At 47.1% G+C, this 24,901-nt stretch overlaps 1 protein-coding gene across 1 annotated transcript in view; it reads right to left on the reverse strand.

Moving 5' to 3' along the window:
- Positions 1 to 24,901, reverse strand: part of SYN1 (synapsin I) — a 581,514-nt gene that overhangs the window by 185,111 nt on the left and 371,502 nt on the right. The window contains exon 6 of the mRNA XM_078664776.1: positions 1,483 to 1,545. Within this exon, the coding sequence (XP_078520902.1) occupies positions 1,483 to 1,545 (63 nt within the window). The remainder of the gene's footprint in view (positions 1 to 1,482; positions 1,546 to 24,901) is intronic.

Below are 24,901 nucleotides of genomic sequence, written 5' to 3' on the forward strand. Positions count from 1 at the left end.
TATCAGACAGTGGGGCATATTTACAAGCCCCTAACGCCGCTCGAGTGTCACTTTTTACGATGCTCCAGTGGTGTAGCCCCATTTCACATATTTACAAGGTGGCGCTAAGCCACTTAAAGTGGCTTAACGCCACCTTATAAATATGCCCCTTTCTACTGCAGTCCTCTGCGGCAAAGTGGCGGGAGTTCCACTGCAACACCCATGGCTTTTAGACACTGCCCCGTATTTACAAGGACGGGGCAGCACCAAAAACGAATGCCAGGGAATAACTGGTCTTAGAATGGCGATTTGAGGATAAATTATACATTTCTACTAGTTTCTCTTTTATTTGTGCTGCGTTCTGTAGCACACATGGAAAGAGCAAATCGCTATTAATGATTATTTATGTGCAGGAAGGTGTTCCTTCCTGCACATGAACAATGACTCAAGCAGTTCAGGCACCCTTGCAGCATGGGGCAAGTGTGCCTGTGCTGGTGCCAGGCAGCTAATTTTAGCTGCAATGCTAGTAGGAATGCAGCGGTGCGCCATAGTTTTGTAAATACTTCGCATCCCTGTGTTTTAAAAATGTCAGAGCACGGTATTGCCAAATTGGCATAATACAGCGCTCTGACATTTTTTTGGTAAATATGCCCCGTGTGTGTGCATGTGTATTTGCGGTAAGAGGTATTCAGCCAGATTCATCAACGGAAAATCGGCTCGCAAAGGGCCAGATTCTGAGAATCTGGCCCTTTGCGAGCGCAATTTTTGCATTTGGGATTCATCACCCCAAATGCAAAAATCACAAATTGTGAAATCGCTAAATTGCGAGGAATTGCATTTAAGGAATTTCTATTTTCTATTTGCAATTCATGAACCATTTTTGAATTGCGAAAACGCTATTTTTGGCCGCTATTTACCACGAAGTCCGACTTTGTGGTAAATAGCGAAAACTCAGAAAAATGCACTTTAGTGCATTTTTCTAAGTTGTATGTTACACACACACATGTCCTTTGGACATGTGTGTGCGCAACATCAGTCTACATTTACATTTCAGGGGTGCTACAGGGTGTCCTTTGGACACCCCTGGCACCCTTGAAATCGCATCCTTATTTGCAATTAGCAAATTGCTAATCGCAAATAAGGAATGACTCCCCATTCATTCCTATGGGCCTTGGCCTTGGCTCATAGGAATGAATGGGGAGTCATTCCTTATTTGCGATTAGCAATTTGCTAATCACAAATAAGGAAGCTGCAGAAATCGCAAATAATATTGCGATTTCTACATGAATCCCGTTTTGCGAGTCTTTAATAGCGATTCCTTAATAATCGCTATTAAGGACTCGCAAATCGGGACATTAATGAATCTGGCTGATAGTGCACAATTAAACAAGGAACGGTATGAAGTGAGACAGAAGATATAGGGCCAGGCGTAGGAAAGGGCGTTTCCCATTCTCAGTCCATCAAAAAATGTTTTAGTACATATGGGCATTAGCTACTTCTTACCTTCCCCATGCCGGAGTGCGCGTGGCCCATTTTCACAACCACAGGGAACTTGGGAGTGGTGAGCTGAAAAGAGAAAAAAGGAAGGGTTACTTGAGTACTATGGATGAAAGAAAAACACAATTTTCTGAAAAATCAACTTTCCTCTAATTACTGTAGTAATGGTCATTTCCTGGTAGAGATTCAAAGCAGAACAAGAAACCTCAGGGCAGCCACAACCAATATTGTTCGAAACAAAGAAAAACAAGCTTTCATCTCTGCCCCCGGACGCCACAACCAGACAATGAATGATTCATCGCCGACTTATATTTCTAGAGAACTCCTAGTGACCGCCAACGCCGCAGACCTGGAACAGATCCACCTTATTGTCTTTAAGAAGTGAATTTTACTCACCATAGTAACTCTGGTACCCTGAGCATCAGCCCTTCACTCATACTCAGAGGTCGCCCAGGCCATTGGCTCTGGGTACCAGAACATGGGACCCTGCCCCGAAGCAATGGTACGTCCCATCTCTGCGCTGCAGCAGAGAAACAGTAGCAAGGTCATTTAAAGGTCACGCAGGGCTGCAGAAAGCCATGTCACTGCCCTTTGCAGGCTACAGCAGTGATGCAGAGGCGCAATGGTACTCAAACCACTGTAGCTTTGCAAAGTAACAATATTCAAGCCAACATGGAATTTTCTGCTGTTAGTTTCCTTTTAGAAGTCCTGACGTAAATACATGCTGGTACATTCCCTTGAAAAGCAATTAAAGCCATACGAGCGGACAATGGTACTGTTAGTTTAATTAATCATGCAGTCATGAACACAGGAACCTTTAAAATTCCACATAGAAAGGGACATATGGGCATATTTACAAGCCTCTAACGCTACCGGAGCATAACTTTTTCTGACGCTTCAGTGGCGATGCTCTCTGCCCCATATTTACAAGGTGATGTTAAGCCACTTAACGTGGCTTAAAGCCACCTTGTAAATAGGCCCCTTTCCGCAGCAGTCTGCTGCAGCAAAGGGGCATGCAATGGGTGTCGTTGTGGGAGCTCCACCCCAACACCCATTGTTGTTGACGCTGCTCAAGATTTACAAGGCTGAGGCAGTGTGTGGTATATAAATAAATAATACCGGATCTAGGTTTGACTGGACATAGCAATAACAGATAGCTCAATAAATAAGAGTCAAGATTCGAGGTAGTAGGAGTTTGCAGGTTTAATACAGCATAAAGGACAGGAGCAGGACAACCTGCACGGGAACAGGATGGCAGCGCTGCCGGGGGCAGGATCAGAATCGGCGCAACATTTAATAACAGTGCACAAATATATATACTAAAACAGTTACATTACAATGAATTACAGTAGGCGGAGCAGTGGGTGTGGTCAATAGCAGTCGCGAAAGATAAGGGTGAAAATGGGTGTAACAGGGGCGTATACATAGACATGTGATGCAAACGTAACAGAATATGTCATAAATGGGGCGGAAACATGGAGGGGGCTACCTAAGGAGCCGGGACCTCTAACCTAATGGTGCGCGCAAACTGACAATGACGTGTTACTAGGAGAAGCTGGGGGCTATGAACTCTGTGCTAGGAGCAGAGACTGAAGTCTGGAGAGTCAGGGCGACATGTACCTAAACAGTATCTAGTATCTGATGTTTAGAGAACATGTTGATAGAATCCAAAAGTTATCGGGGTAAAGGCTAACAGACTCTAAGACTGGAGCATGCATTATTCTACATGTAGTGCGTGATGAAGAATATTAAATGACCATTAAATGCAGTATTTCTCTTACATGGAGACGTAAAGGCTAGACAATGACGGAAACTATTGATGCGATTCAGTAGCTTAGGAATGCAGAGAAGGAGGGCTGGACTGATAACTAGAATCATAACATACTCTTGGCAGACTCAGAGGCAGAGCCAGGCTGAGCCGGGCACTGTGAGGCAGGAAGTAAGTGAAGGGTCGAGGATACAGGTGGGGGCTGTATCGCTCCTCAGCGAGGACTCAGAAGACAGGAGCTGAATCTGGTGTCCGGGCCCTTTTGAGGCCTAGAAACGGGGACTTTACAATGAAATAACGTGCACACTGAGAAACGTGGCAACGTAACTTTACATAGGCCTGATACTCGTAGCTTTCACGAGAACTGGAGACTGGCATACTAGTAATGGACACAACTGTAATTGCGTCTTTAATCAAACATGGGGGATACATATGCATATTTAATCATGCACACATAACATAAGATGGAGGACACGTAGGGACACAGAACATGGCAAAATTTACTTTTCCACATTCCCTCCTTGTCACTACGTTTCCATCAGGAAACATCAATATTCATGATACCATCTACCATTTCATACAGTATCATTTGCTCGTCTCGAATTTTCTTGGAACAGGATTTAGGACGGGACTTGGGACTAGGAATACAAGATGTAGCACAAATGCCGCAAATCGCAGGGCCACATTGTAAACAGAGGCAGCAACTGAATATGATCGCTACTGCAATACCCAGAAATGACAATACTTTCCATCCCCAGGCGGAAATTATATTCCAGAACCAACCGGACCATGTCCAGGTGCCTGGATCTTGGTGTAACATATGGGCAATTTTATGGAGTCTGGTTATAGCTGAATAAACAGACGGTGCGTTATTAGGAATGAAAATGCAGCAACTAGATCCGATGACTCTACATGCCCCGCCCCTATCGGCCAGTATGACGTCAAGGACGAGACGATTCTGGAGCACGACAATTCTCATAAAGGATTGTTCTTCGGTTAAGTTACCTAGAGCAGAAGTAGTCTCAATCACTACTGCTTCAAGGGTTCTGGTTAATCTACGTATCAGTTTACTATTTACAACAGTACCTAAGTAGGGGAAGACACCTTTATTGATATCTATGTATTGTTCTAGAGCAGTTTCAGTATAATCGACAATCGGGAGATTTCTCTTGTGTCTAGTATGTACTAGGTGGGAATTCCTATGATAGTCAGGTGGGGCTAGGAAAACTGGTGGCAGTAGGAAGGCAATGTAACATGTACCATCCCAATCAAGGGGCAGACGAACATATGCGGTCTGACCACAAACAAAATAAGAATGACGTGAAGCTTTGAAAATAGATTTCCCACTGTCACTATACTTGACAATAGTAGTGCAATCACTATGACCTACATGTACGGAACCATTATTTCGGACACATAATTCACCTTTGACTGGTAGTACTGAAATAGCAGGTAAGTCTGGAGTAGAATCAGACTGAACATTCAAGACCATAAAACTCGAAGAATAATTACCTAGATTATAAACTTCATTTTCTAGATCTAACCCTGTTCTGTGGGGAAGACCTTGCTTGTCTGGGAAACATGTACTGTTCAGAAAAGACATATCTGTTGAGGATGACGTTAACGTGGACCATGCTCCACACGAACCATTATGTGAAAATGGATAAGGAAAGAGTGGCAGAACTCCCTTCGGTGTCTGGAAAGGGGGGAGTCGACCACACACCCAACAATTTGTGGCATTGCTGGTCTGGTGTGAATAATGTAACATGCGGACAAAAGAGTTATTACGCATAGCAAGACGATATGAAAGTTCATGAGGAGGCAGATCACTAAACGTGTGCTCTACTGTAACATTAGCAGACTTATTTACATGAGAAACTGAAAAATACAAATAAAATGCATAACTGGTGCAGGAAATCATAATGCTAAAATATAGCAGAAAACATAAAATAATAGTGCAACTTCTAGAGTTCTCACTAACTCTCTCTCTGTGGGGGTTTATTATATACATGTCAGAAACCGGTCTTACCGTTTCACCTAGGGGAGGACTTAGACAATCAAACTGGCTGACTTATTTTACTAGACCTTAGTTTAAGCTTATACTCCTGTTGCGGAGTTTTCTCTAACAGGGAAGGGTTCGTAGCAATGTCTTTTGCGGGACAGTCCTTAAGAATAGTACTTTGGCAGTCTTTAAGATCCTCGGAAATGTTCTTTGAAACAGGTTTCGATCCAAAAAATCTTTTCACATGTGACAAATGGACCCAGCCCTTCCTGCCTTCCAACTTGACGGCAGTACGGGTGGCCAGGAGGACCTTTCGAGGTTCCTTCCAGCGAGGCTCCAGCGGACCTGAACGATCAAAATTCCTGACCAGAACCATGGATCCGGGAACGATTTCATGCGGTGCCACCTCGGTATTGTCTGGAAATGCGGCAGCAACCTGTGAACGACAAGAGTTGAGGGCAGACATCAAGGAAGCTAGGTAATCTGTCAGCATATTACTTGAAACATCGGTAATACTTCGAGGTCTAGGTGTACCCCACATGTTAGGGGGGCGGCCGAATACGACCTCATAAGGGGACAGACCTGATCTGGAATGTGCGACCATGCGCATATAAAATAAGGCAACTGGCAGAGCTACTAGCCAGTCTACACCTTTCTCTTTACAAACTTTTGCAATTCGGATTTTCAGGGTCTGATTATGTCTCTCTACGAGACCGGCTGCTTCTGGATGGCGTACACAATGGAACTTCCACTGGTACCCTAACAACAGGGAAATATGTTTCATAAGCTCGGATGAGAATGGCTGGCCGTTATCAGAATACACGACTCTAGGGAGTCCGTAACGGGGGAAGAATTCACGAACCAACTGCTTGGCAGTGGTCGCGGCTGTGTAATCTGGGACTGGATATGCTTCTGTCCACCTGGACAAAGCGCATACAACTACAAGGACATACTTGAAACCTCGACATCGCTCCATCTGAATATAATCCATCTGGAGGACTTCAAAAGGGTGGTCGGGGGGCTGGAATCCACCTTGTTCCACCGGGACACTTTTACCTGGGTTAAACTGGCAACATATCATACAAGTACGGACTTTCTGCTTGGCTGCAGCTCGTAAATGCTTGTTGAACCAAATGTTCTGGATACTGTCTAACATAGCTTTTTCTCCTAAATGTGCTGGACTATGTGCGGTATTGATAATGACTTGAACCATAGAGTCGGGGAGAAACCATGTGGCTTTACCCTTCGTTACCCATCCCTGATCTGTCTGGACCCCTCCTTGTTCGGACCATTTCTTGATTTCCTCGGGAGTAGCATGTAACTGGATATCTATGACATCTTGAGTAGGGTCCTTAACTGTCATACAGGTAGTTGGATCTGGAGTGTATGTCGGTGTCTTATTAACTGGAATGTCTGGTGTCTGTGCTGTAAGCTTGGCTGTGCGATCTGCTAGATCATTACCTTGAGAAATAGTGTCAGTAACTTTCGTATGTGCTTTGCATTTCATGATAGCAATGGATGTCGGTAAGTGTATGGCATCTAACAGAGCTTGAATAAGGAGACCATGCTGAATCTTGAGTCCATGAGAAGTCATGAAACCTCTCTCCTGCCAGAGCACTCCAAAGTCGTGTACGACTCCAAATGCATAACGTGAATCTGTGTAAACATTAACTTTCAGGTTCTTGGCGTGTATGCAGGCTTGTGTCAGAGCAACTAGCTCTGCTGCTTGAGCAGACAGGGTGTCAATACGGTGTGTTTCAATAACTTCAGTGTCAGTAGTCACTGCATACGCGGCTACTAGTTCTCCTGTACTTGTTCTCATACATGAACCATCCACATAAAGTGTCAGGTCTGGATCTGGTAATGGAATATCTGTCAGATCTTGTCTTGGCTTTGTCATAATGTTAACTACTTCCACACAGTCGTGTGTGGCAGGATTTGAAGTAACTGACGGTAACAGTGTAGCAGGATTTAGAACGTTGCAGCGTCTGATTTCTATGTGTGGCTGGAACAGTGTCAGTTCATACCCTGTTAAACGTGCAATTGTCAAGTGCTGAGTCTGTGTTCGGTTTAAAAGAACTTCCACGGAGTGTGGAACTTGTACTGTCAAGGAATGTCCTAATACTATGGAATCACTTTGTCTGATAGCTAGTGCTGTGGCTGCAACTGACTTGAGGCACGCAGGCAGAGCCTGGGCTACAGGATCTAATGTGCTCGAAAAATAAGCACAGGGCTTGTATTGTCCTGCTTGATCTTGTGTGAGAACAGATAATGCTGTACCTTCGCGTTCAGTGACAAAAAGTGTAAAAGGCTTACTGTAGTTCGGTGTTGCTAGAACTGGAGCTTGGCATAGAGCCTTCTTTAACTCATTAAAACTAAATGTATGTTCAGATGTCCAAGGGAGGACAGTCGATACGGCTGCCTCCTGTGTCGTTAACTGTATCAGTGGTTTAGCTAGAAATGCATACTGAGGAATCCATTGTCTGCAGTAAGAAGTAAGGCCGATAAAAGCACGTACCTCCTTCTGGGTCTTGGGCTGAGGAAGACTCGCTATTAACTGGATACGGTCAGGTGTCAACTGCCTACCCCTCTTGGACAGCAAGTGGCCTAAGTAGATCACTTGCTGGACACAGAATTGAAGCTTAGAAGGGGACACCTTGTGCCCCATCTCTGCTAGGAAATACAAGACTGTAAGGGATGCTCGCTCGCAAGCACGTTCAGAACGGGCTGTGATCAGTAGATCATCGACATACTGGAGCAGGGCAGTGTCAGTTGGCATGTGAATATTGTCTAGTTGTCTCTTAAGTGCTTGACTGTAAATACTAGGACTTTCTGTGAAACCTTGAGGAGCGCGTGTGAACATATAGCTCCTTCCATTTAAACAAAATCCGAAAAGGAACTGGCTGTCTGGATGAATGGGGACACTAAAAAACGCGTTCTTGAGGTCTATGACTGAAAAAAATGAGGCTTCAGAATCAATGGCTGTCAATAGGGAAGAGATATCTGGAACAACTGGGTACTGGGGAATAATACATTTGTTAAGCTCCCGAAGGTCAATCACTAATCGATATACTGGGGGTGCATTTGGATCAGTACGTTTCATGACTGGAATGATCGGAGAATTACATACATTGGAGTCAGTTTCTACAACTACTCCTTGAGCCATGAGCTCGTCAATAATTTTGGATAAGGCTGCTACAGCCTCAGGTGGCAATCTGTACTGTCTGATTCGTGGCAGGACCACACCTGGCTTAAGAGTCACACGATGGGGTGTGATTTGCATATAACCAACATCAGTTGGACCTTGCGCCCATAGATGCTGCGGAACATTAGACAATCTCGGATCAAAATCTCGTAATACATAGTGACCCTTGAAGTCACGTAGGAACAATCGTATTCCCTCTGGGGAACAGCAAATAACTGCACCTAATTCTTTCAGTGTTTTAATGCCTAACAGATTTTCTGGACATGATTTCGTAAGTAACAGATCAGTAGTGCGGGACAATGGACCTACTTCTAGAGTAACTGGCTGAGATATCTCATTTACAATAGGCTTTCCTGAAAATCCAAGGGAAACATTTCTAGAGCCTGAGAGCGGAGCCCCTGGAACTTCGGCGTGACTAATGGTGGTCCTACTTGCCCCTGTATCAATCAGAAACTTTCTGTCTTTCCCTAATACTTGACTATGAACATAGGGACCCTCTTGATCTACAGGTATCTCGATGAGAGGCAAGCCTACCTCCCTCTCTAGGCTGTTTCATGAATATGGCTGATATTCTGGATACTCGGACTGCGCATACTGGTACATCTGCTGTGTAACATGCTGTGTTGCAGCAATAGGCTGCGGTGCTGGAACTGTCTGTTGTGCATTCTGTGGCTGAGAAGTCTGTGAAACTTGTTCTTGTCTAGGCGGACGTGGTCTTTCTTTAGTTTTACCGGTAGCTATATTGTGTTTCAGAACTGCACACTCGTTTATATAGTGACCTGGCTGTTTACAATAATTGCAGGTCCCTTTAACGGGAACTGCAGGATGACTGGCTTGATTCGTACCCCTCTTCTGACTGTCTTGTGGAATAGATTGTGCAACCAGCACTTTCATTTTCGTGTCTTTCATACGTTTCCTTTCGTGATCTTGTTCTTCTCTGATTCTATTCTGGTGGTATTGAAGCATCTGTAACATCTGGGACGGGGTATTAGCTTGCCAGGTACTTTCGACTTTCAAAACTCGATTCTTAACTTGTGGACTTGAATTCTCGACTAATTTAGTAACAAAAAGATGAGGGTATGACTCGCTACTTGTCTTGAGGCCACTGTTTATAATAAAACATTTTTCAAATCTAGAATAAAAATCACTAGTGTCTTCGTCTTGTTTCTGTTTACAGGCTGAGATTGCATCCCAGTCTTCCTTTTTAGTGGCTAATAATCTGGGCAAAACTTGTATTAACAATTCTGGTAATTCTTTACATTTCTCTCCTAGACCGGTACCTGGTACTCGTATCTTATCTTCAGCTTCTAGAACTGCCCAATCGATCTTTTTCTCTCCCACCTCCCAATCTTTTTCCTTGAGTTTCTCGTATACCCCTGCGGGCAATAAGACTTTTAACATTTTAATTATATCTGGATACGTGTATTCTCCCATACGGAGCATGTCTTTTAATTCTCGGTGGAACCCTGCTGGATCTTTGTCATGACAGGGAATTAATTTCTTCATCTCTAAGAGTTCCATCTTTGTAATCGGGGTGTAAACAAACACTCGTTGCATTTCACCATCTGTTGCCCTGACTGGGTGTACTTCTCGTAACGGATTCTGTCTATCTATGTAAAAGGGTTTACTTTCTGGGGGTGAGACATGAACAAAATGCGGGTTCAGAAACGTTCTATATTTGTGGCGCTGTTCTAGAATGACACTAATTAAATCGGTACCTAAACCTTTCCATCTATACTGGAGTAACTCATTCAGGACATCGTGTAACGGACCTGGATCAGAATGTTGACCCTCATACAGAGTAATGAGGTGCTGGATCATATACATACCCACCAGTCGTTGCTCGGCTGGGGGCAGTTTCAGAAACATTTGTGCCACTATTTCGTCTGGAAAAGTGGTAGAATCAGTAATCCATCGGACCGCTGATCGGACTAGTTCTTGTTCATGCATAGTACTTAACTCACTGTAACCGATTCGTGATTTCAGAATGTGATCGGTAGCTTGAAATACTTGTTCCAGAGAACCTTGTTCTGGTGCTGGATGATGTAAAACTGACTTGTGTTCTAGGCGCAAATGGCGATCTGGAAATCTAGATTTTCCTACATACGCTATTCTGGCGGGATTCTCGTCCTCTACCTCTTCAGTAGAAGAGTCATTTTCTTTCTCGCTTACTTGTGCTGCTTTACGTTGTTCGTGTAACTTTATTATTTCTTTACGGATTTTCTTGTACATACTCTCTATACTACTGATAGTCTTGTGTTTACCCTCGGCTATATTATCACTCCACCTTGTCAGGATTTTCATTTCGGCCTGATCTTTAGTCGGGGAATCTTGTTCTCTTATTAGACAATTAATCAGAAACTTTAATATCATGAGCTGGATCTCAGCTTTCCTTTGAGACATGGCTTCGCCAATACTTTCTGGATCATCCCCTGTACGGATGAAACGATATATTCAGTCTAGATCTCCTTTCATATCTGGTAGGGTGTCTAAACACCCGGTCACCCGTCTTACACGGATGGAATATATTACTGTACTATCATCACCTGCAACTGGATCATAGCGGCATTCAGTGAGAGCTCGTCGGATTTCTGCAACGGACTTAAATTTGGGCGTACGCTGTAACGCACATTCATGTAACTCGGCCAACGTTCTACGTTGGTGCGGTGGCGGGGTACCAGGAGGACCTCCTCCTGCGGCCCCTAAACTGGAATCATCGACTGATACTCTTCGTACTAACGCGGCGGGAAATTGTAATGTAGGCTGGACCGGGGGTACCGTAGCGGGTACTCCGGTGACTGGAGGAGCAGGATTTACATTATTTACAGGAGCTGGCGGAACAGGATTTGCATATTCTGGGACTGTGTCGTCCAAATAGGACGAAATAAAAATATCAGCTGCGGTCGGTTTGTGACGTAGCTTAGTCGGAACTAGTGGTGGCGGAAAATTACTGGATGCCTCCGGGGTCGCTTTTGGCAAGCCCTCGGCAAGAAGAGGATACATACCCTTGATGAGGGCATTCCTCTGTCTGTCTGACTGTTCTGTTTTAACTCGTTCACCTATCTCGATTAGTTCCCTTTCTTGGGCTCGTTCCAAAGATTCTCTACTTAGTTCTGACTTTCTGATTTCTTTTTCGGTTCTTTTATGAGATTCTTTGCGCCATAACTCGATGGCATCCTTCTGTGACTGTCTGGCTTTCTTCTTCCATAATGCTTCTTCTACTCTCATGATGCACTCGGCATCCCATGTGCCTGATACAGGCCATCTATACTTTTCTTCTAACTGTTTGGTATACTCTACCCATAAGTCTAGATATAATATGGCACTTATGCCATGCTTCTGATACATAAAATGACCTGGACTGTCCCTAGGCGGGACAGGAACTGCTGCTTCTAGCAGACCTTTTCTGGTTTTTAGCTGACGTAATTTAGAGAATAAGGGCATAACTGAACTGTAATCTAGACACAATACAATACACAATGAACACGATAATTACTCCACAATTATACCACGACATTAAAGTACATGAAGAACATTTAGAATAACAGTTCGAACAGAATACTACCTGGAACACTGAAAGCAGAATACATGAGTTTTCTCGAGAACAGAACTGACTAGAACAGAAACTAGATGCACTGCTGAAACAGTACGAAACTTACCGGTCTCATAAAGAGACACGTCAGGACCTGCATCCACCGAAGTGGACACTTCGTTTTGGGTCTGTGTACCACCAACCCACGGACCAGAGTCAATTAGATTGACCCTGTCTAGATACTACCCCAGCAATGGTACTCACCGGGCAGCAAGAACGGAAGGCCTCAGACTGGACTGGACTGCTTTGACGCCGGACGGACGAGCTTCGGACTTCTGTTACGGGTGGGCCTCCGGATACCTCGGACCTTGGACTCTCGGCTTGGGCTCTGGTCGGGACTCGCCGCGTTCCTCCACCGCCTCGTCTGGATGCTGGACCGCCACCTCCGTCTCCTCCGTGGGCCTGAGGGATACTTGAAGCAGAAATATCTGCACGTGCACGGTATGGTTCCGTCACGGCTGCAGAGGGTCAGGGGGCCGGCGTGGCTTCACCGGCGCGTGGGGAAAGGGCAAGTCCCTGTTCGGGCGCCATTATGTGGTATATAAATAAATAATACCGGATCTAGGTTTGACTGGACATAGCAATAACAGATAGCTCAATAAATAAGAGTCAAGATTCGAGGTAGTAGGAGTTTGCAGGTTTAATACAGCATAAAGGACAGGAGCAGGACAACCTGCACGGGAACAGGATGGCAGCGCTGCCGGGGGCAGGATCAGAATCGGCGCAACATTTAATAACAGTGCACAAATATATATACTAAAACAGTTACATTACAATGAATTACAGTAGGCGGAGCAGTGGGTGTGGTCAATAGCAGTCGCGAAAGATAAGGGTGAAAATGGGTGTAACAGGGGCGTATACATAGACATGTGATGCAAACGTAACAGAATATGTCATAAATGGGGCGGAAACATGGAGGGGGCTACCTAAGGAGCCGGGACCTCTAACCTAATGGTGCGCGCAAACTGACAATGACGTGTTACTAGGAGAAGCTGGGGGCTATGAACTCTGTGCTAGGAGCAGAGACTGAAGTCTGGAGAGTCAGGGCGACATGTACCTAAACAGTATCTAGTATCTGATGTTTAGAGAACATGTTGATAGAATCCAAAAGTTATCGGGGTAAAGGCTAACAGACTCTAAGACTGGAGCATGCATTATTCTACATGTAGTGCGTGATGAAGAATATTAAATGACCATTAAATGCAGTATTTCTCTTACATGGAGACGTAAAGGCTAGACAATGACAGAAACTATTGATGCGATTCAGTAGCTTAGGAATGCAGAGAAGGAGGGCTGGACTGATAACTAGAATCATAACATACTCTTGGCAGACTCAGAGGCAGAGCCAGGCTGAGCCGGGCACTGTGAGGCAGGAAGTAAGTGAAGGGTCGAGGATACAGGTGGGGGCTGTATCGCTCCTCAGCGAGGACTCAGAAGACAGGAGCTGAATCTGGTGTCCGGGCCCTTTTGAGGCCTAGAAACGGGGACTTTACAATGAAATAACGTGCACACTGAGAAACGTGGCAACGTAACTTTACATAGGCCTGATACTCGTAGCTTTCACGAGAACTGGAGACTGGCATACTAGTAATGGACACAACTGTAATTGCGTCTTTAATCAAACATGGGGGATACATATGCATATTTAATCATGCACACATAACATAAGATGGAGGACACGTAGGGACACAGAACATGGCAAAATTTACTTTTCCACAAGTGCCAAAAACTAAGGCTAGGTAAAACCTGGTTTTAGGATGGCGATACAAGGTGAAATTATTAATATCTCCTCGTTTTTTGCTCTTTCTATGTGTGATGCATTCTGCAGCACACTTAGAAAGAGCAAATCAAAATAATAGATTTTTTATGTACAGGAAGGTGTCCCTTCCTGCACATAAACAATCGCCTCTGCAGCACAGGCACCCTTGCACCACGGCGCAAGTGTGTCTGCACTGGTGCTAGGCTGCTTTTTTAGCACCAGCGCTAGGGGAAACACAGAGGTGCGTCGTATTTTTGTAAATACAGCGCATCCCTGCACTTAAAAAATGTCAGAGCGCAGAGTTACCAATTTTGGAATAACACTGCGCTCTGACATTTTATTGTAAATATCCACTTAATTTAAAATGCCTAATGCTGTGTGGCCAGAAATTTACATGCGGGTGGTGCCCCTTTAACCCCTTCCGTGCGGCCGCTGTAAAAACTAGGTCAGGGACAATCAATATTTGCCCGGCGGTATCGCCTCTTTAACCCACAAAATATTAATCAATGAAGAGGCAGGCGCTGGACACTGGAAGGCAGGAAACAAGGTTTATTCTCTCCGGAGGAGAACACATCAGTTCAGACAGCCAGTATCGTCACGAGGTGCTCTAACCGCATCTCTGAGGCCTGGCCTCTTATACACAGTTTATGAATTTTATTGCAGGTAACACATTCTTGTAATGCTTTGAAGTATGAAAGGACATCCTCTGAATCTCCCCTTCAGGCCCGTTCCCACACACATTTACAGTTGAAGTCCCCACCCCGGTCACAACAGGTGATGATTATCGCACAGCTGGACATTCCGCCGATTCACGGAATGTGGGGGGTTGATCGGATCTCATAGGGTGGGGGCTTTGATCAACTCGAGGGTCCTTTAATTGGGGGAAGCTTCCTACTGTACGGGGGGCAATAAACAGTATCCGCAGAGCTAGGTGGCGGCCTGGGAACGAGGAAGACAAACGGGCACACAGGAAAAGGGGTTTGTATCAAAGGGCCTGGGACCATGAAAGGAATGAAGGGAGGTGGCGCGCTGGGAACAGGATAGGGTTCTGCGGCAGAGCTGCGCTGAAGAGGGGTTTATGACCCAAGGCATGTGAGAGTGTGGGGGTTGTCAGCGTGCGGGCTTTGTGAGGGCGAAGGGCTGTGCTGGGGGCCAGTGGCGTGCAGAGGGTGGTTCTGATCGAGGCACCTAAAATGGCGGGTGCGCACGACAAAAAGTGTGGCATCAGGGGAAAAGGCAAGATGGCGCAGATAATGTTTACCAAACCGTACTAATTTTCCACAGTCCTCCCTTTAACATATCCAAGACATCTTGCTGGCCTATTTCCTATCCATGTCTACTGTGGCGGTCATAAGTAAAGAAGTAGGAACCCAGGTGAAGGAGCTATAAACATTACATTTAAAATCTTTCGTCTTAGGAGGCGGGTCTATCGATAAACTCGTTTGCAGGAAAGTCATAGTAATGCAATATCGGACAAAAACGATTCTGTAGTGAGAGCATTGAGTACATTTCATAGATGCTTATAGTCATTCGGAATGTGAACTGATAGGTTATTACATATGTAAGTTCTGTTCATATTTGGTTGGAGCATAATCAATACAATGGTGGTTGGGAGAGAAATGAGACGTAGTAAAAACAATAATCAGGGGTGTCATTGTTCGAAGGGGAGGTCCTATTGTCATGGACCATTATTAGTGAGTTCTCAGTATTCTTTGTCGTCTTCTGTTGGCACGGTGGAGCACCGGCGGTGGAGCTATGAGTCCAGCTCTATTCTAGGTCCCGCGTTGCAGGGCATGACCTTTTCCTCGCTTTCCTGGTCAAAAAGGTCCTTTTCGCCCTGTGTCCTTTTGAGTCGATTGTCAAAAAGTTCAGGTGGAAGAAGTGTGTGTGTGAGTAGTCCTTAGGGTAGGTCGGAGGAAAAGGGGGATGGAGCAGGGCCAGATCGGGAACAGACCAGGGGGACGGAAAATTTTGGTAGGCGGGCCCATGACCGAGTTCAGAGAGCGGGGACTTTTCGGCACATGTTGATCGTCGAGCAGGGGTATCAGGTCAGCCCTTTCCTCTCATTTTGTCGGAAACAGTGCCTCGTCCTGCAACTCCTTACTGTCGCGGTCTCGCCTTGGCCAATGTCGCAGATGTTCCACGATCTGTAGTCAGGCCGCGTGCTCCCACATCCGGTCTCTCTCTCCTCCGACAGGGGTACCCTTAAATGAGTTTGAAACGACAGTTTTTAGAGAATTGGCAGAGGAAGGTAATCACATAAGTCTATTTCTCTCCCAGCTCCAAGCAAATGAGAAACATCCGTTATATTGGGGTTCACAACCAACATATAAATAATTGATGATGGGCTTGCTGGATTTACTATAACTTTCCTTCGCAACTATTTCTTTGGTGTTTGTTGGTGTTACATTCATTGTTGTGGTACGAGATCTGGTACCTATTCATTGCATTTTGTTTATTACAGTTACGTCGGTTCTTCTGGCAGAGACCCACTTCCCTAGTACGAGCCTTACGAAGCTATACCGTTCTCCAGGGCTTTATATTTTACGAAAAAGTGCAACGTGCTATCACCATGATCTGATAGGTATCTTTCTGAGGAACGAACATAGGCTAAACACTTTTCCATTCTATCAATGCATCCTACCTTTCAGCTAAACATTTTCTTTCAACAGGGTTCATTGCAACAATTTCTTCATTTCGGTCTTAATCTTAACTTTGCAAACATCATTCTAATTCCTACATAGCCTCTTACAACCTGACTACTTCATTAAAAACCGGGGTCTTATGGAAAACAACTAGGGACATAGCAAACTGTGGTGAGGGGCTATCGTCTTGCTTTGTGTCATGAGGGCGTTATTTAGCAGAAGGCCACGGTTCAGTTGGTAAGCGTTCAGTGACATTTCTGGAATTCTAAACTCTGTAGCTTGCTTATCAACAAATCATTTCTAGGAACAACGGCTGGCCTGTGTTAGTCGTAAGTCGACCCATCTCTTACAACCGGGGGTGAGAGACATTTTTAAAACTCTCGTCCGGGGCAGCTGATACAAAACTGAGGGCGTTCTGGGAAGATGGGGACGTTTCGATCACTTTTACTGTTTGGGTATTGAGACAATTCGGGACGGGGAAGGTCGCGTTATCTGAGGCATTTTTTATCATAGAAGCCACTGACATGTAGTTCCCTTATTACGGGTCAGATTAGGGAACCTCAGTCGTCTTACCTGTCCTTTCCCTTTTGGCCAATTCTAGGTTTCATCAATTTCTAGCAGAAAGGAGAGGTAGTGACGCGGCATTAGGGTGATTTTATTTAAGACAAATTTTGTGCAAATATTTGCGGTATTTGGAGCCAATTGGGGGATGCACCAGGGGTGGCGGTTTGCCAATTAGGTGCTAGTCGTTCGGAAGAGCGAGAGTGTGGAGGAGAGAGAGAGAGAGAGAGAGAGAGAGAGAGAGAGAGAGAGAGAGAGAGAGAGAGAGAGAGATGTGCAACAATAGGCTAAATAGTACACGTGCGACATTGGGGGTGGCAGTGTATTACGATAGGCTATTCAGCGCATTACACAACATAAGACATTACGGGTCTGTGTTAGAATTTCGAAAGCATGCAGTTTGGGACGGACGAGCATTAGGCCGGGTACAGGGGACATGCATTGAGTAAAAGGCACCCTTGTGTCGCACTTCTTGCATTCTCGGTCCTTTGACCAGTTTAGTCAACGCTTCAGTCACACAAAAACATTCTCTCATAGTTTCAGACATACGTGACATGTGCCCATTCACGCAACACGGATTAGGGGTGATTGTGTTTCATCATATCATACAACTTATTGGCTCTTTCGTTACAAGAGCAGTTTGTGGGTGTGCTTAGGTGCCACCTTGCAGCGTTAGTCCGCTTCATGTATCAGACATGGCGAGGCTTCAGATCTTCACCATACCTCAGTCGTGATTCCAATGTAACCTGTAGAGGGAGGAAAAGAGGGGAAGGGAGGGGGACAACATTCGGGCATATCAAATGCATGGGTACGAAAGTCCTTTACTTACCACATACTCGTCTTATCTCCTCGGGATAGAATCCCTGGGGTTTTGGTTTCTGAAGCCAGGGGGGGGGGGCAGTGTGCCCTTATAGGCCGCGTGTAGGGAAACGTTAAAAATCAGAGGCACTTAGTGCGAGGTATCTAGTTGGTAGATGTATCTAGCTATCGGGATCCTTAAATCTTTTCCAACGCTGTGATGTTCTAAGGCATATCGGCTCTTCGGCCAACTCTGTTCCCTAGTACCTTTGAGTGTCGTACCTTTATAACATTCTATCATTTACACCGCTTCACTTTACCCGTCCTCAGAAGTCGAGGTCCTTCTTCATGCGTTAGTTCCTGAGCCAGTCGCATACTTGGAGGCAGAGTATCGTGTCTTAGATTCGATCCTCCATCCGGGGCTGAGCAACCATCTTCTAATAACCTTAAAAAGAGAACAAAGCAGGGTGCACAGAAAAACTCTCCCGCTGATCCCACATTTTTAAAAAGTATGCAATACCTGTTCATAGTTTGGAAAACCTTTATTTTGCACAATCGTTCAGCATGTAGATATGAGAGTGTAATCGTATTTGGCCGGACACGGCGATGGCTGAAGCACGTACAGTAAGGGGGGGTATTTTGCAGCATTAAAAACATTAAAAAGGGTTTATTTAGTCATTTGCAGGAAACTAAAAAGGTCTATCAATAGGTGAGGGATCAAGGAGCATTCATTTCATAATTGGAAGCACAGTCAGGCTAGTTGTAATCAAATTTCCTATATGCATACCGTGGGCGTGTGTCACAAGCGAGGTTATGTATCGCCTACAATAATATCATAATAAATCGTACATTGCAAACAACATTTTTCACGGGGTCCTTTTACATGTTCGTCGAGTGAACCCTCCCTCTTTTTCGTCAAGTGTACAAAGGATCATATACATATCTCGGAACATCGAGTCTTTTTAGCTAAAAACACCACGAGGTGTTCGTAAGTTCTCATTGATACCGGCGCCATTTTGGGCGGGGCCGGGTTAGTCCGGAAGTAGCATCAGGGAAAAAATGTTTCCTACAACCGGCGGTTGGACCAGAGTCCTTTTCGGCAGTTCAAAAATTCATGCTAACAGAAGGGATGGCTATGTCGTGGTTATTTCGTTAGCGACCAAGGCAGTTGTTCCTCACCGGAAGCCGGCAGGGGCCGAGGGCTCCTGGGACTTTTTGTAGAATCTTCAAGGCTGTGGGGATGCTGTCGGAGGTGGGGGCTCGTGCCCCGGTGGGCAAGCGTCCGAGTTACATTGCTGGTCAAAGTTACTCTAGCGGCCTAGACCCGCCTTCCAGGGGGCCCAGACGCCATTTTGAGGCCCTGCAGCAGACGCCCTTCGTCGAGTCTGCAAGAGTGGAAGAGACCTTTTGGGGTGAAAAAAATGGAACTTCGTGCCGTGGGAGCAGGACATTCGGCTAGGGTGCAGCTGTGGTGCCCCCACCAGGGGGGGCAAGGGAGACTCGTTCGCGCCGTCTCCCTCTCCCAGTGCACTCCACGCTGCCCTCTTTCATGGGCATGCATGATGGCCACTCCACATCCCGTGCTCCACAAGTACACTTGAGGGCCATCGTATGTCTTGTGCTGCGCAAGTATGGCCGCCTGCGGTGCATGTCCTGTGCTGCGGAAGTATGGCCGCCGCTGTGGCATGTCCTGTGCTGCGGAAGTATGGCCGCCGCCGTTGCATGTTCTGTGCTGCGCAAGTATGGGCGCCGCTGTTGTATGTTCGGTGCTGCGCAAGTATGGGCGCCGCCTGGCTGGAGGATTTCGGTGCCGGGCCGGGGGCTGGGAAACCTCCTATCCAGGGAGGTGGGAGAGGCTTGTTCGCGTCGCCTCTCCCTCCCAGCCCACCCCACGAAGAAGAGGATGGGACAGCCATTTCATGCCGGGCCCGTGGTGCCTCCTGGACATCCCACTGGCGATTCGATCGATGGCTGCCAGCAGGCCCCGCCCCACACGTGCTGTGTGTTTCACCTTCCGGATGGGCGTGACCAGTGACCTGCTGCATTTCGGGAACTGCCGGAGTGGGGGTAGGTATTTTGTTTGGACAGGCATGTCTGGGTAATGGGGGGTTGTCTATGCAGGCCTGTAATTGCTTTCTTTCACAGAGTGGGGGGGCAACAGAGAGTAATCAGTCCCATTGCACTCAAAGTTTGAGTTCATTAATGGAATGTATACTAATCTGTCCGAGACTACTCTGTGTATTGTTTCTGTAAGTTATCCGAAAAGGGTGGCCTTTTTTTGTGTTAGGGAACAGTAGCGGTAGTACGGGGTTCCTCACCGGGTAACTTAGAGCTAGACTGGGTTTCTCGTCTTAGCGTTGTTCGATCTATGAGGACTCGAACATGTCGCTGAAATCGGTCTGGCGAAATCTGTGCCATCGGGCATAATCAAACGTGGTGGTTCTATCTGGCCTGTCCATGTCAGTCTGATTCATCTTTGTCTCGCGCCTTTTCCCTTTCTGCCGGCCTGTTATTCCTGTCGGCCCTCTGCTCCTACCCTCGTTCAGTAGAGTCGGGCATTGGGCTTTCCAGTGCCCGGAACATTTACAAAAAGCACATTGGTTTTGCCCTAAGTCTGGTCGTCCTGTGCGTAGTGTCGGGGGATTACTTTCGGGTCGTTGTGTCCTGGGGTTGTCCTGTCGATATATTCCTTTACCTACTCTGACCTCGTCTCTTTTCTTTCGTTGCATTGCTTCTTTGCGCCACATACCGAGACTGTCGAGCATAATAGGCGTTGTCTTATTACTACAAAGGGCTATTTCTAACGTTTCTATTTTATCAAGATCGAAGGATCCTATCAGTGGCCACTGTTTCTCTTGATTTTCTTTGGTATACCTGTGTCACAGCTTACTATAGGCTATGGTAACTAATCCATAGTTTGTGAACATGTCTTTATTAGGGGTGCCTTCCAGCGGAGCTAGATGGTCCACCTCTAATAAACGGTCCGGGCTAAACCAACTACCAACTAGTGGGGAGAAGACAGACATGACGGCTCACAACGAGGACAAAAAGTCAGCACTGCCTATCTTATCACTGCGTGCAAAGACTAGACAGAATATTTCTATTCTACGTTGTTTGCAGGCAGTGAATACCTCATGAACCAATATCAAAACAGTTAATAAACAACCAGTGGGGAGAATAAGTAGGCCCGCAAAAGGTCTGCGTCCTCTACCCTTTCACTATCTGCAAAGGGGAACCTGTTCTTTCCTGTTTGCAGACAGAGAATCTCCAGAAAACAATCCGCGAACAGTAGTTCGGGGTCAAAAACAATTAATCAGTGTGGGAGAGGGAAATCTCCCGAAAACAATCCGTGAACAAATAAACAATCAGTGGGGGAGAAAGATAGGCACGCTGGCTGCGTTACCTATCCTTCACTGTTTGCAAAGAGAAAGAGCCTGTTGTTTCTCCGTTTGCAGACAGTGAATCTCCAAATAAGTCAACAAAGAGTAATACTAGTATTTTCCGATCCATTAAACAATCATTTCGCAATTCGTCGTGTTTACACGACCTTACCCGGACCGTATGGACAGTTTCTTATCTTCCGAATCCAGCGCCCGATCGTCCTCTTTTCCTCGTATTCCTCGCGGCACTCCTGATGGTTCCCAGTCAGGACCGTAGATCACTCGAGAGAGGTCTGTTCGGAACCAGTGAAGTTCGGATGATCGGCTGCCAGACGAGGGTCTATTGGGCAAGAGCTCTCCCGATCGTTGCAGTCGTTCACTCTGTCGTCAGGACCTCTCCCACTGGATCCACGTGTCGCTGATGGGCCCCACGCTTGGGACGCCAATTGTAAAAACTAGGTCAGGGACAATCAATATTTGCCCGGCGGTATCGCCTCTTTAACCCACAAAATATTAATCAATGAAGAGGCAGGCGCTGGAGACTGGAAGGCAGGAAACAAGGTTTATTCTCTCCGGAGGAGAACACATCAGTTCAGACAGCCAGTATCGTCACGAGGTGCTCTAACCGCATCTCTGAGGCCTGGCCTCTTATACACAGTTTATGAATTTTATTGCAGGTAACACATTCTTGTAATGCTTTGAAGTATGAAAGGACATCCTCTGAATCTCCCCTTCAGGCCCGTTCCCACACACATTTACAGTTGAAGTCCCCACCCCGGTCACAACAGGTGATGATTATCGCACAGCTGGACATTCCGCCGATTCACGGAATGTGGGGGGTTGATCGGATCTCATAGGGTGGGGGCTTTGATCAACTCGAGGGTCCTTTAATTGGGGGAAGCTTCCTACTGTACGGGGGGGCAATAAACAGTATCCGCAGAGCTAGGTGGCGGCCTGGGAACGAGGAAGACAAACGGGCACACAGGAAAAGGGGTTTGTATCAAAGGGCCTGGGACCATGAAAGGAATGAAGGGAGGTGTCGCGCTGGGAACAGGATAGGGTTCTGCGGCAGAGCTGCGCTGAAGAGGGGTTTATGACCCAAGGCATGTGAGAGTGGGGGGGTTGTCAGCGTGCGGGCTTTGTGAGGGCGAAGGGCTGTGCTGGGGGCCAGTGGCGTGCAGAGGGTGGTTCTGATCGAGGCACCTAAAATGGCGGGTGCGCACGACAAAAAGTGTGGCATCAGGGGAAAAGGCAAGATGGCGCAGATAATGTTTACCAAACCGTACTAATTTTCCACACCGCGATTCCCCCCGTGTGCGGCCGCCGAATGAACAGGGCGGGGCCGTGACGAACCCCAGCCGTCATCAGCACACGAGCACCGTGGAGCGTGACGGCTGGGGTTCGTCACCAGCATGGAAGGGGTTAAATATGGGTGCGCAAAAATCGCATAATTGGTGTTTGTGTAATTTTGCAGAATTTCTGCAAAATTCCCCGTAATTCTCAGATATGCGACTCCGTCATTTAACACTATACTTAATAAAGAATGCATCTTCCCATCAATGTTTTATGCAAGTACACATTTTGCACTAAAAAAAGTTCAAAAAACACCACAAACAACAGCCACTGTATTGCACAGCCTGGGGGGAGAACATGCACAGGCTCTCAGACGCTGCGCCGAATCAGGGCCCTCAGAACAATCACGATGTTGCTGTCATGCTAGTGATCAGCAAAACACACAAGATGATGGACGGAATGTTGCACAATGGCAAAACATTCACCCCCAGTCACAGATCTGGGTTTAATCCATTGTTACTTTGCTCACCAAGCCACCCCAGTTCATACATGTCCATATGCAAATCAGTCTTGACCCTGTGCCTCATGGGAACAGTCCAGCCCGAACTGCTAAGCCATATCTTCCCTGGAACAGAATCAAGCATCCTAGGACCGGTTTCTGGCTATCAGCCATCTTCAGCCAGGTTAGCTTGACTCCAGTGGCGTAGTGAGCACGGGACCCACGTCTGGGCATACCCTTCCCACATAGGGTGAACAGCAAAACACACAAGATGATGGACGGAATGTTGCATGTTGGACAGGCCACATGAAGGGCCGCTCTCCCCCGGCCCAACCAGGCCCGAGCCCAGCCACGCAAGTACCACACACCACCATTGCACGTCCACCGTCCCCGCAGGGACCCCTACACTCGAACCTGTTGACCGCGTAGGCCGACCCACTACCGGCCTGCGCGCCCATCCTGGGCGCCATCTTGGACACTCCACCACGAGGCCGCCTGGCCCCCGATCGACCTCAACCCTGGGCCTGGCCAGGCCTCAGACATTCCGGCACCAACGTCCACCCAGGAGGTGAGCGGGCTACTTGGTCAGTCAATGGGAGCAAGAGGTGTCGATGGCCCTCCCCCGCCAAGTGCCGCTCGCCCATCGCCTCCCCGGGCGCTGGCTCCACCCCCCTGCTGGGTGTCGGGACTCCCTCATCCCGGACCTCCCGACCTCCAGGTGCGAGGGTCCGGACATCAAAGCACACCAGCCCTATAACTGGGGCAGCTCCAGAGCAGGACGGGAGTTGTATCTTGGAGTCGAGAGATGCAAAGAAGAACTCATCCTTGACGGACTACTGGCACTGCCGTAGCTCTGTCTTGTGCACCCTCGTCTTGCCTGCTGGCGCTGCCGCGGCTTTGGGAACCACCCTATCCTTCATCGTCGTCGGGACCTGCTGGCGTGGCCGCGGACCGTTTGTAACCACCACCTTCATCGGGACCTGCTGGCTCTGCCGCGGACCGTCGTCTTCCTTCATCCATCTCGGGACCTGCTGGCTCCGCCGCGGCCCGTTCATCTACACCACCGAGCTCGAGGATTGAGAGCTATTTCCATCTTTTTGGTAACAAGACTGTCCCGCTACCCTTTTCCCAAACAGAGACCAGAATAGAGGGGACCCCTGAGTCCAGACCTCCTTGTACCATTCTACCGTACTTGAAGAATTGCCTATAAAGTATCGTTGAACTTTATCATTGTGGGGTGTCCGTCTGTGGGGGGGAAGTTACTTGTCTGTACGATTCACTGGAGACGGCTCTCCCCGGAGACCTCTCCCCTTATCCTCGGCCGACCCTCCCGGTCCGTCTAACATTGGTGGCCAGCGGCGCGATCCGAATCACCGCATAAACCGTACAGAGAGTAGCTCACCCCACGGCGAATCACGATGTCAACTAAAGACAGCGGATCAACGGAGAAATTCCAGATGGAGAAATTGGATGAGTACAGCCATCGTGAACTTAAACAGTTCTGTATCGAATTAGGTATCGCTACCACCGGACTAAATACCAAAGATGACTTTAAGCAGGCCCTAGAATCTTGGGCAGAAACCGGGGCTGCCGGAACCCCCGATCAAAACATCGCAGCACAAACCCCCATGGCCCCTGAAGAGCGAAGAACGGGTCTCTCGCCAGACGAGATCCAGGAACGAGAAAGAACCCGACTACACGAGCTGGAAATGGCCCGGCTCAAAATGGACGTTGAACTGAAGTTGGCCGAACAGAAAATCAACTTAGAGCACCTGCGTCTCCGAGAAGAAAGAGAGGAGAAACAGAGACAAAGGGAGCTCGAGGAAAAGAAACTGGCATATGAACATGAGCGGAAACTAGCTGAAATCGACCTACGCAAACAGAATAAAGAAGCAGGGGTGTCCGAGCAACCCCACACTCCAG

Source organism: Lissotriton helveticus, chromosome 10 (assembly GCF_964261635.1).
Source record: "Lissotriton helveticus chromosome 10, aLisHel1.1, whole genome shotgun sequence".
NCBI classification, from domain to species: Eukaryota; Metazoa; Chordata; class Amphibia; order Caudata; family Salamandridae; genus Lissotriton; species Lissotriton helveticus.